This window comes from Fringilla coelebs (assembly GCF_963513975.1).
Source record: "Fringilla coelebs genome assembly, chromosome: 16".
NCBI classification, from domain to species: Eukaryota; Metazoa; Chordata; class Aves; order Passeriformes; family Fringillidae; genus Fringilla; species Fringilla coelebs.
This window is the reverse complement of record NC_140042.1, coordinates 479,183-492,666: the sequence shown is the minus strand read 5'-3', so window position 1 is coordinate 492,666 and position 13,484 is coordinate 479,183. Positions and strand designations below refer to the sequence as shown.

The 13,484-nt window shown below is 53.8% G+C and overlaps 1 protein-coding gene across 6 annotated transcripts in view; it reads left to right on the top strand.

The window, feature by feature from the left end:
* Positions 1 to 9,463, top strand: part of USP31 (ubiquitin specific peptidase 31) — a 29,682-nt gene extending 20,219 nt beyond the window's left edge. The window contains exons 16-20 of one of the 6 annotated variants that reach the window (XR_014616556.1): positions 238 to 2,297; positions 4,931 to 5,155; positions 6,153 to 6,190; positions 7,917 to 7,988; positions 8,415 to 9,463. Coding sequence is in view for 1 of the 6 variants with exons in the window: in XM_084216703.1 (XP_084072829.1) it covers positions 238 to 1,778 (1,541 nt within the window). In the remaining 5 variants the exon portion in view is untranslated. Of the gene's footprint in view, positions 1 to 237; positions 4,084 to 4,930; positions 5,414 to 6,152; positions 6,191 to 7,916; positions 7,989 to 8,414 lie in introns of those variants that run through there. The other 5 variants (XR_014616557.1, XR_014616558.1, XR_014616554.1 and 2 more) reach the window with 5 other exon arrangements.
* The last annotated feature ends 4,021 nt before the right edge of the window (positions 9,464 to 13,484 follow it).

Sequence of the window (13,484 nt, the reverse complement as noted above, 5' to 3'; positions counted from 1 at the left end):
TCTGGGTTATCAGTTAGAGGCTTCAGAGAGCTGCTCCTGGGTGACCCCTAGCACATAACAGTTGTTGGATTCCTCATTCAGCTTTTGTGCAAGAAACTGTGCCTGCAGCCTGCGTGGAGAGACACATAGTGTGGTGTGGGTGGGCTGCTTGGCTCTCATGGGGAAATGTGGATTGGTGGGGCAAACCAGCTGCAACCTTGGCATTCCCACTGAGACTGTCACTTGCTTTCTCTGCAGGAGGATTTTCAACTCGACCGTTTGTAAGGAGTGTCCAACGTCAGAGCTTGTCATCCAGATCCTCTGTCACCAGCCCACTGGCAGTGAGTGAAAATGGTGTCAGGCCCTCATGGTCACTCTCTGCAAAACTGCAGTTCCGCTCCAACTCCCCATCACGCTTCTCTGGAGATTCCCCAGTACATACCTCTGCTTCCACTCTGGAGAAGATTGGGGAAGCTGCTGACGATAAAGTTTCCACCTCGTGCTTTGGCAGCCTGAGGAATCTCTCTAGCAGCTACTTGGAGCCCTGTGACAGCAGTCGGCGAGAGCACAGGACAGCTCGCAGAGCCCCTTTGGCTGTCATGGAAGGGGCATTCAGGGAAGAGTCTGTTGTAAGGACATCGAGCTCAGACCTTTCAGATGGGTATGGTAAAAGCTCTGTGCAGCCAGACAGGAATCACCCTGCTCTGGACCCTTTTGATAACAACAATCAAATCGCCTTTGTTGACCAGAGTGATTCTGTGGACAGCTCCCCAGTGAAGGAGGTGAAAGCCCCAGCTGGGATGGGGATGGCTGCAGAGAAGGCACATGATACCCCTAAGAAGGGTCATGGCTCCAAAGGAGCTTCTGAGCCAGACAAAAGTTTGAGGAAGGGAAGGACAGTCTTAGCTACCCAAGAGACCAAAGTCTCTCACTCTTCTCCTCCACTGAAGAGTTCTCAGAAAGCTTCCCGGTCTAGAAGTAAGGCAGACTCCTCTAGGGTCAGCGGGCGACACGGGTCTCCTGCTCCCACGCAGGCTAGGAAGGACCACAGCACAAAGCCCCTGGAAGCATCTGTCCCTTCAGCTGCACAGAAGCAGAAGTCAGGTTCTTCTCCATCCTCCACGGCTGCCAAGAAAACCCCATCAGGCTCATTGACTAAGGGCTCTTCCTCTGGGAAGAGCCGGACTTCGGAGCGCAGCCTCAGCAGGGAGGGCTCCAAGGTCAGCCTGGGCTCGGATAAAACGAGCGTGACCAGCAGCTCCAGGACGAGCTCCCCGCGGATCAGCCACTCCAGGAGTGACAGCAGGGCCGTGGACAGCAGGCACGTGCGCAGCTCCTCCATGGCCAACCTGCGCTCCCCGAACGCCGCGCCGCGCTCCGGGCTGAAGAGGGACAGCAAGTCAGAAGAGAAGGGTTTGTCTTTCTTTAAATCAGCCTTAAGGCAGAAGGAGACACGGAGGTCGGCAGACCTGGGGAAGACAACGATGCTTTCAAAAAAGACAGGGAGTGTCAGTTCCAAGTCAGGCAGTAAAAATGTGCTGGAGGACAAACCGGAGAAAGGTGGTGTCCCACCGGCCTCTCAAACCAATGCCAACATTACTACAAAAGAAAAACTTGTCTCAAAAGAGGCCGCATCTAACAAACATTCTCTGCTATCCAGTCGCAAGTCCAAGTCTTCCCAGCTAGATCCCGGGGTCCAGTCTCCTCCTTCCAGTGGCAAGCAGTCTGCTGACAAGCCGCTGAAAAAATTACCTTCCAGCATGCAGGTGTCTGTACGGCCTTCTCTGGAACCTCAGTGAAATGCTGCAATCCAGGTGTCTTTTCTTCTGCTGAGAAGCTAATTTATTCTGAGCTCTTGTTTTTTGTTCATGTGCCTAATGTATGTTTTGAGGAGAAGTTAACTGCAAGTTGTTAAAGCGCCTTTGATTCTGCCATCAAACCAAATAGCCACAGGCAGCCAGCACTGGTGCAAGTAGCCTAGCTGGAGTCATTGTTGAACTGAATGCAGCTGTCCCATAGCACTTGTACAGGAGTCTCTGTCGAAAGTGCAACAACTTTCTTCAGATTTGAGGGTTGGGACCTGACCCCCAGTTGTACTGACGCTGGTGTGCTTTGTAGAGCTGTGAACTGATATTCCTTTGGTCTTGTTCTGAGTGGGCTGTGTCCACACTGGTGTATGGCCTTGTTCTGAGCTGTGGAGAATGCGAAGGAAACTGGAGAGACTGTCGCTTCTTTCTGCTCTCAACTCTCTGTCCCTGCTCCCCTCCATTTCCAAGCTTTCTAAAGGGCAATATTTCAACACTAATGTTGTTTCTCAGGTATATACTCAGCCAGTATAGGAGGGACTAGCATTAGTGACGGACAGAAAGGTACCTGTGTGTCTCTGTGCACGTCTGTGTAATAGATTTCCTTTTTGCATTCCAACAGCAGGAAGTTTGAAATGTAACCTGCAGTTTTTGTTGCTGTGTCTGTGAAGAGTTTTGCTTTGTCCATACCTAAGGCAACCTCTAGCCTGTCCTGTTTCACTACTTTCTTCTGAAATGCTCTACTAAACAATAGAAGAAATCCCTGGGCAGCAGCTGCTGGCCAGCTCGTCCTTTGGAAGCAGTGCCATGGGAGAGTTCTGTCCTCACACCTGGATGGCCATGATGCTGTCAGGATGCTCCTGTCCAAACTCCTGGGAAGCACTTCCTAGTGTGCTCAGACCCTTATCATAGTGGTGTAGTTAAGCCTCCATTATCTCTGGGGGTGATGTTTAGATCAAGTGTCATCCTGCCCTCTCTGAGCATGCTTTGACAGGCCCCTTGGTGTGGGTTGGAGGGGCAGTTTTCCTGTTCCCCAGAGTGCTGTACATTCTTCCCTCTGGCACACTTGTCCTCTCCCCATGGGTCTGGCTGCCACATGTCCCTCAGCGGAAGGTTCCCCTTGTTTGGATGACAGCCTCCATCAGGGTCAAAACACTACATCTACTGATGTCTTTGTTTACATGCCCTTCTTACAGGGGAGATTCCTCAAGTTCTGTAAGGTTCCTCTTAGGGTGGATTTCTTAAGTAATTTTACAAATATGTGGTGTAATCCTTTTTTTTTTAATTCCATGAGTTTTTATTGATGTGCTGCATATCCTTTATGTCCACAGCCTGTTGTGTAGGTTGTGACAAGCTGGGCAGTGTGCTGGGCATGCTCTCTGCTGAGTGAGGTCTGTGCCTGCCCAGCCCAATGCCAGAGCTTGGGGCCAGGGACGTGTGTGCTCTGTCCCATCAGCATAACAAACTGGCCTCTGCCACCTCCCTTGCTGAGGTCCTGCTTGCCCTGCAGGCAGCCTTGCCCCCAGGACACCTTGCTGATCTATGATCAGTTCTCTGTTCCCACACACCTGCAGCAAGCTTGGGAAGGAAGGGTTGGGGGTAGCTGGCTCCTCGTGTGTGTGGGGCTGGGCTGGGAGTGCCATCGAGCTGGGGTCAGTGTGTGGGGATGAGCCCAGCTGCCATGGAGCCCTTGCAGTGCCCTGGTGATGTCCTGCTGCGTCCCCTTCACGTGCTCCAGCAGTGCCCACAGCCTGCAGGTGTAATGCCCTGCCTGTTCCAACCCAGACGTGACTGTCCCCTCGTGCATTCCTTCACCCAGGCATTGTTTCAGTCTCATTTATTGCGGCAACAAGAAGCAAAGATTGCATTGCTTGCTTCTGAAATGTATGACTTGGATTATTCATGGATTATTTTCTGTTACATGCAGCAGAGCAGATAAGACTAGCTTCACATTGCAGTACTTAAATTACTCCCTGAAATGTTGATGTTGAAGTATTTGTTTAAGGTTTTATCTGTATTAAGGTCTTACACTGTCTCGGCTCTTCTCTTGTAACAACTCTTCTAGCAAGAATGTAATTCCAGTGGCTTACGCTGACTTGGTTTGGGATCTTTTAATAGACAGAACTACTTTCTGTGCATTTTGCCATGGACATTTGTGAAAGGTTATTTTTATCAAATGACTTTTTTTTCATGTCATCATTCACTGAAGGAGTTTAAACTGGAAGCTGGTGTGTGGGTTTTGAGGTGGTTTTGCTCCTGCACTGCATGCCTGACTGACGGCAATTTGGAGCCATGTCCAGACCCATGTTTTAGCTGAGCACCAGTTCAACGTTTGTATCTAGAGCAAGATAATAGTCCTTGGAGCTCTCATTTGGGTAGAAGGGAGATGGAGGTCCTGGTATTCCAGCAGCTGATAAAAGTAGTTGAACCTCTGCAATCCCATGAGATGCCAATCTCACTGTCTTCTGCACATTCTCCGTAATTCCTGATGCTAATTGCTGCCAGCTCCAGCACTATCTGCTCTCTTTATGCAGCCAGACTGGATTTCTGTCCCTCTGGAAGGGCAGCTCTGTGCACAGGCTCCTTGCTCTGCAGAGGAGTGTGAGTGGGCAGGAGGGGCTGCCCTGGCAGTGCCCTCGTCTCTGAGCGGGTGGGTGCTGCTCCTCTCTGGTGGGTTTGCTGCTCAGGGGGGCTTGGCTTGGGGTGTCCTCAGGCAAAGTGGTTTGGCTTAGCAGGGTGCAGCAGAGCACGTGTGGGACATAGGACACACGGCGGGCAGAACGTGGAAGCGTGAGCCTGTGGGGAGTGGAGTGCAGTCCTGCTCGTGTCTGTGTCGGTACCAGGGCCCTGGGGACAGCCACTCCTGGCACTCCACACCTCTGCTCGGCAGTGTCACCTGGCTCAGTAGTAAATGAGCTTCCTTGCACTGGAGAGGGTTGAAGGGTGTGGGAAGCACTGTTCTCTGGGAGTGTTAATCAAATCCTTGTTGCTGTTACAGTCCTGACTCCATCAGTGAAGTAGGATAAATGTTTCTGAAATGGAATGTAGGTTATTACAGGCCCTACTTAAACAGATTTGGGGGAAAAATCATCAGTCTTCTCTCCTTGCTTTAAAGCAGACTTTTCTCTTGTCCCTTTCATGTGTAGGAGCTCCTGTCCATGGTATTGTGTTGCCCAGCTGCCAGGATGTGGCATGGTACCAGGGAACTCAAGAGAGGGATCTGCCAAGTCCTAGATGCCAACACCACCGTGGCTTTGCATATGGATCCTTCAAGCAGCAATGGCTTGAGGCTATTCTGGAGCAGCTGCATGTACATGGTCATGTCTTAAAGTTCCTGTTGGCCATCAGAAGCACTCATGGCTGTGGGGAAGGTGGGCTCTTCCATTTACCAGAGGCTGCTGCTGCCCAGGGACCTCTGCCTCCCCTGGGTGGTGGCATGTAGGGCCTGGAAGTCTCACTGGCATCTGAGTGCGATGGGAACAGCTGCTGCCAGCTCTGTCCTGCCCAGCCTGTCTGGGAGTGGTGGGGTCTGGGACCTTCCTGCCAAGGCCTTGGAAGCAAGGTATGGCTCACATTGATGGGAGATGCCTGGGAAGGGGAGGCCCAGCCGTGGCCCTGCTCCCAGACAGGTGAGCTCCGAGGCAAGGCAGGCGTTCAGGCAGTGTGTTTCCAGCTGGCTTTGGGTTGGTTTGCCTGTGCCAGCGTGTGACCTGCATTTCACCCCACGTCCCCAGTCTGCCACTCACTCCTGCTCCTGGAATTGGCCCCTGGGCGCAGGAGAGCAGCGCCTTCATTCCAGTGCTCAATTCCTACAGGAGTCACCTAGAGACTTTTTTTTACCCTTTTTGGGCAGTGTCTTTTGGACAGTGTTTAGTAGTATTCAAGTTATAAGCACATTTTCAATGACATGTATTGAAGAGGCACCTTTTATTTGTATTAATCACATTTGATAGACAATTTGGTGCCTGCAGTTCTCTGTAACTTGTGTCTCACTTTGGGTGTGTAAATTGTTAACCCTTTCACACTTATCAAATATGGATTAATAAAAACAAGATGCTTAGGATAGAAAGCTAGCTGCTTAATTGCACTTCTCCCACTGCAAGTGCCCTCATCTGCCGTCGCTGCAGGGGTTTTGCTTTCTGAAGCTGAAACTTGAGCATGCCCAGCCACTTTCCTCGGTGTGAGGCAGCTTGCATGGCCGTGCTGTCCCCCTGCATGTCCCTACTAACTATGCAAGCCTCTAGCCCAGCCGTGGCTCTGGAGCAGCACTTGGAGCCTGTGCTGGCCTCGGTGCAGCTGCTGCTGGCACACAGGAGCATGTCCCTGGGTTCTGCTTCCTTTGCACATCTCTGGCTCTTTCCTTTGCAGGATTCTGCGTTACTGACAAGGCTGCAGCGTAACCTAAGGTTAGAGGGATTGGAGCAGGGAGATGAGAACAAACTGATTTCGGTTTTGTGTTGTTTTTCCTTTTGTTAGCAGGGCACCCTGCTCGGGGCTCTGTGTGCAGCCTGCGGTTGCGTGCAGGGTGAGGGGCTGTGAGCAGGGCCAGGCTGGTGCCAGGGCTGTGCGGGCACACAGAGCTGCTGGGAGTGTCCTCCTGCTGCCCAGACTGCTCCTGGGGCTCTGCCTGCCTTTCTGGGGGAGCCCCTGGGCTGCCTGGCTGTGCTCAGAGTGCCGTGGTGCTGGGGTTACAGCCGTGTCCTGCGGGGCAGCCCTGTGTGCTGCATTGCCAGGGTGGCTGGCATGGGCTTCCTGCAGGTCCCAGGACTCCTCCTGGTTCTTGGCCCTGCAGCTCTGGTGCCCTCCGTTTGGTCTGCTGGCATGGAGAGGGTGTGGAAACAACATTCCAAATAATTTCACTGTTGGGTGTTGGTTTTTTGGTTGGTTTTTTTTTTTTTTTTTTTTTTTTTAATTTTAGTTAGTTTGTTTTTTTTTTTTAAATCTTTGTCACTTGCCTACTAATCCAAAAGAATTTGGCAGTATCTAATGATACCTGTGGAGGGAACTGAAATTTAGTTTTAATCTGTGGTGAGATGAAAGTCCTACATGGTTTTCTCAACAAAAGCATCCTAAAGCAGTTACTGTTAAGAGCTTTATTTTGTAAAAGAAAAGCACCTGAAGACTTGTACAATGTCCGTGTTAGATCTAAAGGCTTAGGGACTCTATTTTTTAAAAGGTGATAGCACTCAATTTATCTGCAAATAGTGTTTTTTAAAAGACACAGATTAAAACTAAGTGTAACCACCAGTGGCGGCTCACTCAGCCCTGCAGTGCACACGTGCTGGCCGCAGGCTCGGGTGCCGTTTGTGAGTGCAATAACCCCTTTGGAGGTGCTACACTGCCTTGGGTAGGGTAACACAAGGGAATCCAGGCCACCGGTGGCTCGCTATTGTCCTGTGGCCTTCCAAGTATGAATTTGTACAGATTTGCTCACCACCTGTGCCTCACCATTGGTTAAAATTGAATTTTAAGTCCTGTTGCAAATGCAATTTCTTTTCTGGACACAATGTCAGATTTTACACTGGAATATCTACAGTTCTCAAACTGCATGTCACATCACTGTACCTGGTACAGGGACGTGGGGCTTTCCCACACCTTTGATATTCTCCTCTGTATTTTAATGTTTTTGACCTGTACAGTAATTGGAAAGCAGGCTGTCTACTTGGGGTTGAACATTGTACCATAAATTTTAAATTATTTGAGGACAACTGCATGAGGCTGTGTCAATGCCTTTTATTATTTATTTGTATGTTTTATTATTCGAGGTGTATGCACTTTTAATATGCAGAATTTATATTTTTATGTTAAAAATCATTTTCTTTCAGAAAGAAGAGTTTGAATATGAGGAATTGGAATTAAGTGCAAAAAGGGGAATATGTAATAAAATACAATAAATTTATTACTAGGCATCCTGCCTGAGTGAGCGTTTTTCCAGGCTGCAGGCTTCAGCCTTGTGTTCGTGCCCTGCCTGCTCTGGGCCCAGGGTGGGGGCACGGGAGCTTCTCTGTGTGCCCCAGGGCTCCTTTGGGGACACCACACCCAGAGCCTGGCTGGGGCACAGCCCAGTGCTGGGGAGGGGAGGCACGGGCTCCTCCTTCCCCCGTGCTGCTCCTGATGCTTCTCTCTCCACAGACCTCCAGCCCAGTGCCGCTCTGCTCCGCGCGGTGCCAGAGGGGTGTGGGACCGCACCAGAGCCGCGTGCTGGTGAGTTGGGTCCCGTGTGCTCGGGTTCCTCCTTGGTGCTGGGGGGCTCACACCGCTCAGGCAGGGCTGGGAGCGCTCCCTGTCCACCCATCCACGCCTCACATCTCAGCCCCCTGCATGAAGGGCTCCTCAGCACCAGAGCAGTCCCCTGCCACCCCCAGCCCTGCCCGTGCCCCCTGCCACCCACAACAGTGAGGCCAAGCTCCCCACAGGAGGGACACGTGGCCCCAGGTCCTGTGGCATTTGGGGCCAGGACACTCCCAGCCAGATCCCCACACGTCCAGGAGACCCTCAGGCCCCCCCTGCCTACAGAATGGCCAGAGCTATTGAGGGCTGGGGTGGCCTCAGGGGCTTCTGCCATCACCAGACGCTGGGGGCTTGAAGCTCCTCCAGCTCTGTCCTAATTAAAGATTATTTTTCCTTTAGCAGGGTGTGCAGCGGTGGCTCCAGACATGGAGGAGAGTGTGGATGGGCTGCTCCTGCTGCCGCCCCTCAGCCCAGCGAGGATGAGGATGGAGCAAGGCAGGAGGAGGACAGGCTGCCTCTCCTGGTGCTGAATGGAAAACCTCTGTCCTTGGTGGATTGTTTGCCGTGACCCACCCTGGGCTGGGCGAGCTGCTCCAACTGCCCCAGCTGCAGGCACAGCCCGTTGGGCTGCCCAGTCTCGGGGCAAAGGGGGCACAGATTTGGCAATCCAGGGTCTCCTCTGGGCCGAAGGATGGAAGATGACATGGCCCCCCTGTGCCTGCAGCCCTTTCTGCTGTGGACTCAGATCCTCCTGCTCCAGTGAGCCCTCGGATCAGTGTATCAGGGGCTGCCTTGGCCTTCACAAATTCACCTTTCAACATAATTTTTGATTCTCAAGGGTTCTTTTTCTCTCTCCTCCTCTGTGCATATTTTTGCAGGAGGGGACTGTTGCACAGGTGGGCAGCATTATCAGTGTGTGCCCCATGCCCTTCAGTGCTCACCGCAGGACAAGTTGTCAGTGAATCCCCCTTGTTCCCCAAATCCCCAGATGGGTTGTCCTGTCCCCTTGCCTGGTGGTGGTTCCAGAAATGGTGATGTTGGTGTGTTTATCAACAACTGTGCTGCATCACCCCTTGCCCACAGGGTCCTGGGGCCTCGGGGGACATGTGCCCCCTGCCAGGGAGCCTTGGTCTGTGTTTCCATCCATCCTGCTGGGAGTGGTGAGCTGGAGCTGGGCTGAGGAGCTGGTTGCTGCCCTGGCCAGTCAGGCACACGAGTCCCACCCCTACCATGTACCAGAGGCACTGCTTCACAGCTTGTGTGGAAATGGGGATGGCAGATGTCATATTAAATCATGGGGTCATCATTTATTTATAGGTGATTACATTAAAGAGAGATTAATATAGCCAAAGGCTTTGCAGAATTAGAGTTAATGTACTTGTGTTTATGATATTTGCCAACATTTCTCCAATCCAGCTGGGTTTTTCTGGCCGCAGGATTTAACAGTGAGCCCACTGCCATCCTCCAGCCTCCCTGGGAGGGGGGTGCAAGGTCCATGGAAAACACTGGAGAACTTTGATCTTGGAGTGCCCAGTTCTGCTGCCTCCCACTCTGTGAATGGGCAGCACCTGGGGCAGGGGCAGGGCAGGACTCAGCAATGCTTGGAGTGGGGTCGGGAGGGGAGCCCAGGACTGGGGCTCCCAGATGTAACTCCCAGGCTGGGATGATGCTGTGTTTAACTGGGATTGGACATTGCAGAGCTGGGCGCAGGTTTCTGGCACCCTGGGGCGGGGGTCTGTCCCTGAGGAGCAGTGCCAGGTGTTTCCTTGGTGCTGTGCCCTCAGAGCCTGCTTGGCTGTCACTGGCCCATGGGCTGTAGGGTGGCTGCCAGCTCAGGGGCCACTGGCAGAGCCGCCCTGCTGATGGATGAACCAGAGGAGCCAAGAACACCCTGTGTTCACCTGGAGGTGCCAGACCACGCAGGAATGGTCACTGGTTGTGCCAGTCAGGACTGAGGGTGCAGAGAGGGTGTGCTACTCCCTGCTGCTGCCTGGGGGACACCTGCCTGCCTCTGAGAGCCAGAACAAACCCAAGCTTTGGGAGGCTGTCAATAAATTGTAACACATTAGGCACTGTCACCCCTACCCCTGGACTCTTAAATTTTGCTCTAATTGGAGTATTGCTTTTCCTTCCTCAGCACTTTTTCCCCTCGGCCAGGTATCGATTCTGGCTCTGTGGGGATCTGGCTAACTGTTGGCAATTTATGGGAACATAAAACTAGTCCATCGTAGAGCAAAAACCCAGCTTTTAATAAGAAATGGTGACATCAGCCAGAGGCTGATTCCAAGGTGGATTTACCATTTTGCAGTGGGTCCCCAGGTCAGGGGAACAGGAGCTGTTGGGGGAAGGGACTTTAGAAGCCCCTTGGGCTGGGCTACCCTGGGTGGAGGCCTGAGGGGCTTTTGAAGATGTGGGTGTCTCCTTTCTGGTTTCCTGTGCCCCTTCCCATGGTGGTTGGGGGTCTGGCTGGGGTCCCCTGACCCCCCAGGACCTGAGTCCATAATGTGTCCCCTCCTGCCTGGAGCTTGGTCTCTGCTGTGTGTGACAGGAGCTGGTGGGCAGCAGGCTGGGCTGGGGCTGCAGGAGACCGCTGGAATGAAGGGCTCTGTTGCTGGGCAACCTCCCCAACTCTTTCTCATGTCCTTGCTCAGCTCCCCCAGCCCCTGGGGCTCTCCCCTGGTGATGGAAGCTGGTGGCTTTGTGGCTTGAGGCTGGTTGTGAATTCCGAGACCTGTGGGCCTTCATCCCACTGGGGCGTTCCTGCAGGTTTGGGGGCGTGGGGTCCTTGGGGAGCAGGTCCCTGGCATTGGGAGGCGCCTGGCACTTCCAGCCCCGGGAGGAGCTCCTGAGCATCCCTCGCTCCCCGCCCAGCCAGCCCTGTCTCCCAGCCTGCCGACGGTCGCTCTGCCCTGTCTGTGTCACGCAGCGCCAGGGCGTGTTGTGTTGGTTGTCCCGGCGCTGTAACAGCTGCTCTCCCCGCCATTTGCTGCCATCTAATTGTGGTTTTATTGAAATGAGTCTAAATTGTCTGGGAACGCATTAGCTCGCTGTGTCCCTGTGGCGCGCACTCCGCATGGATGTGAGCGCTCCGCGGAACGCTCCTGTTTTTAATCTTGTGGAACCGGCTCCCTGGAGAACGGCTGCATTTCCCAACAGCCCTAATGAGTTTCCAGAGCCGGGGTCAGATTGTCTTGGCAGTGGTAATGGGGCCGGGGGCTCGTCCCGCAGCTCTGTGCTCCAGACCGTGAATAACGCCGCGGCTGCTGCCCGGTCCCTCTGCTCCGGGGGCAGGCAGAGTGTGCGCGCTGCAAAGCGACTCCCGGAGCCCCCAGGACAGTCTTGAAGCATTTTAATATTTTGCGAATGATTTATTGAGGGTAACGAGCAGATGATAGACTGCATTTCGAGGTGTGGATTATCTATTAGAGCTCATGTTGAAGGCATCTGCGCTGACAAGCCGCTGCCGAGCAAGGCAAGTACCAGCGATCTGTTGTGTTGCAGGAGGGGTCAGCACCCCCTGCCGCAGCTCGGAGACAGCCCGCTGCCCGCCCGCTGCCCGGGCACGGCGCTGAATCCCTGTCCTGGCCGGGCGGCACCGGTCCTGCCCCGGGCGCAGAGCTCCTGTCGTGCCTGCTTAGGAGGAACCTGGTGGCGGTTCCCCCGGGGCTGGATGGTTCATGGGCTGCGACATCCCCTGTGCAGCTCTCAGGGAGGGAGGTGGGCAGGTGCTTCACTGATTTCTCAGGTGATTTGTATTGCAGGGCTGGTGGTGCCGCCGGGACCTGCGGTGCTGCCCCACGCCGTGACCCGGCGGGCTCCCCGGCCCCAGGAAGGCGCTGGCTGCGGGACACGAAGCTCTTTGCCCTCGGCCGTGCTGCCCTGCACCCTCTTTCACGCCTTTTGCGGTTGGTGCTGCCCGTCCCCGTGTGGCACAGCCAAGCCAAAGGGGGGCCCTGTGGGCTCAGAGTGACCGCGACTGGACATTGTCCCCTGGGTACCCCTTCTCTGCTGCGGGGGCGGCCGCCGCTGCAGGGAGGCCAGGGGCTGTCCTATTGCTGTGCTGGCTTCGTTACAGCGAGATTAATGCTGCTCATTGGGAGTTTTTATCACCTCAATGTTTCCCCTCAGCTCCTGAAACCAGCTTCAGCCCGGATTTATTACCTGGCAGATAAATACAAGTGCAGGTTTATTTTGTCTCCCTGATCATCAGAAAGGAATGAAAATGTAAGCAAAATAGTAAAAATAAAATAGACTCCGTTTTTCTTTAATTGACCTTTGATTTTTAACGTAATACCTTCCCCATGTTGCTGCTTCAGCCTTTAATTTCTCTCGGTGAAGCGGCTGTGTTCAATGATTCATTCTGTCCTGAGGCAAAGCACACACTGTAATTGGTTTTTAACTTCCTGGAATGTCAAAGCCAGGATTGAAATTTTACGTATCACACCACCAATTCAATACTGGCTTTAATAATAATGTTGCAGAAAGGAAAGCAGATTTACAGCTGTAGAAAAATGTAATCAAATTTTGAGCCTGAATGCAGTAAGTCCAAATGCTAGTTTTCATTTGGAAACTTGCTAGATAAATGTGACATCACCTGAGTGGTTCCCAGCTCGTTTCCGAGCCGCGGCGGGAGTTCGGAGGGCTGGGCCGAGGTGGGGAGCTGCGGGTCCGCTGCTGCTGGCGCTGCCCTGGGAGGGGCTGCGGGCTGCTCCGGGGCCAGCGTGCGCTCGGCCGGAGCCGCTGGCCATGGCAGGGGCCCGAGCTCCGGCCCGAGCTCCGGCCGAGGGGAGGCCCAGCGAGCGCCGCCGCCGGGGCTCTGCCGGCCCGGGCCGGGCACGGCGCGTCTGCGGGGGCCGCTGCGCCGGCCGGGGGCTGCTGGGGGAAACACAGCCCTGCAGACACCAAACAAGCCATCGATTTTTGCCAATTAATGTCTGATAAAAACTAATAACCCTCCTCTCCCTTTCTTATTACCGAATGACCTCCAGCGATCCATTAGTTTAACAAATGATATGCGGACGTTCGGCATGGCTAATGGCTCTGGATTAACGCCGTTGACACCTAATTCATCAGCGCGCCCGCACCACAGAGCTGCTGTGCCGCACCTTCCATCACAGCCCGTTCCTGCCCCCGGCACCCTGCGGGGAGCTGGGCTCCGTGTCCCCGCGTCGCCTCCGTGCGGGGCCCGGAGCCGCCGGGGCCGGGCCGCGGTCCCGGTCCCGGTGCCGGTGCCACGTGCCCTTTGGCCGCGGGCTCTGCGCATCGCCCCGCAGCGCCGCGCTCCCTGCTCGCTGCTAGCGTGTCCTAAAAAGCTAACTAAGCTGAAAATATTTTCTTTCCTTGGAAAAGCCTTTAAATAATGTATTGCCCTCACTTGCTGTTACTGAGTGTTTTTTTTAAACCCAGGGAACTTTTCCTTTTCACTTGTGCGTTGCATCTGTTTGTTGTAGGGTGCGAATTACCCTTGGG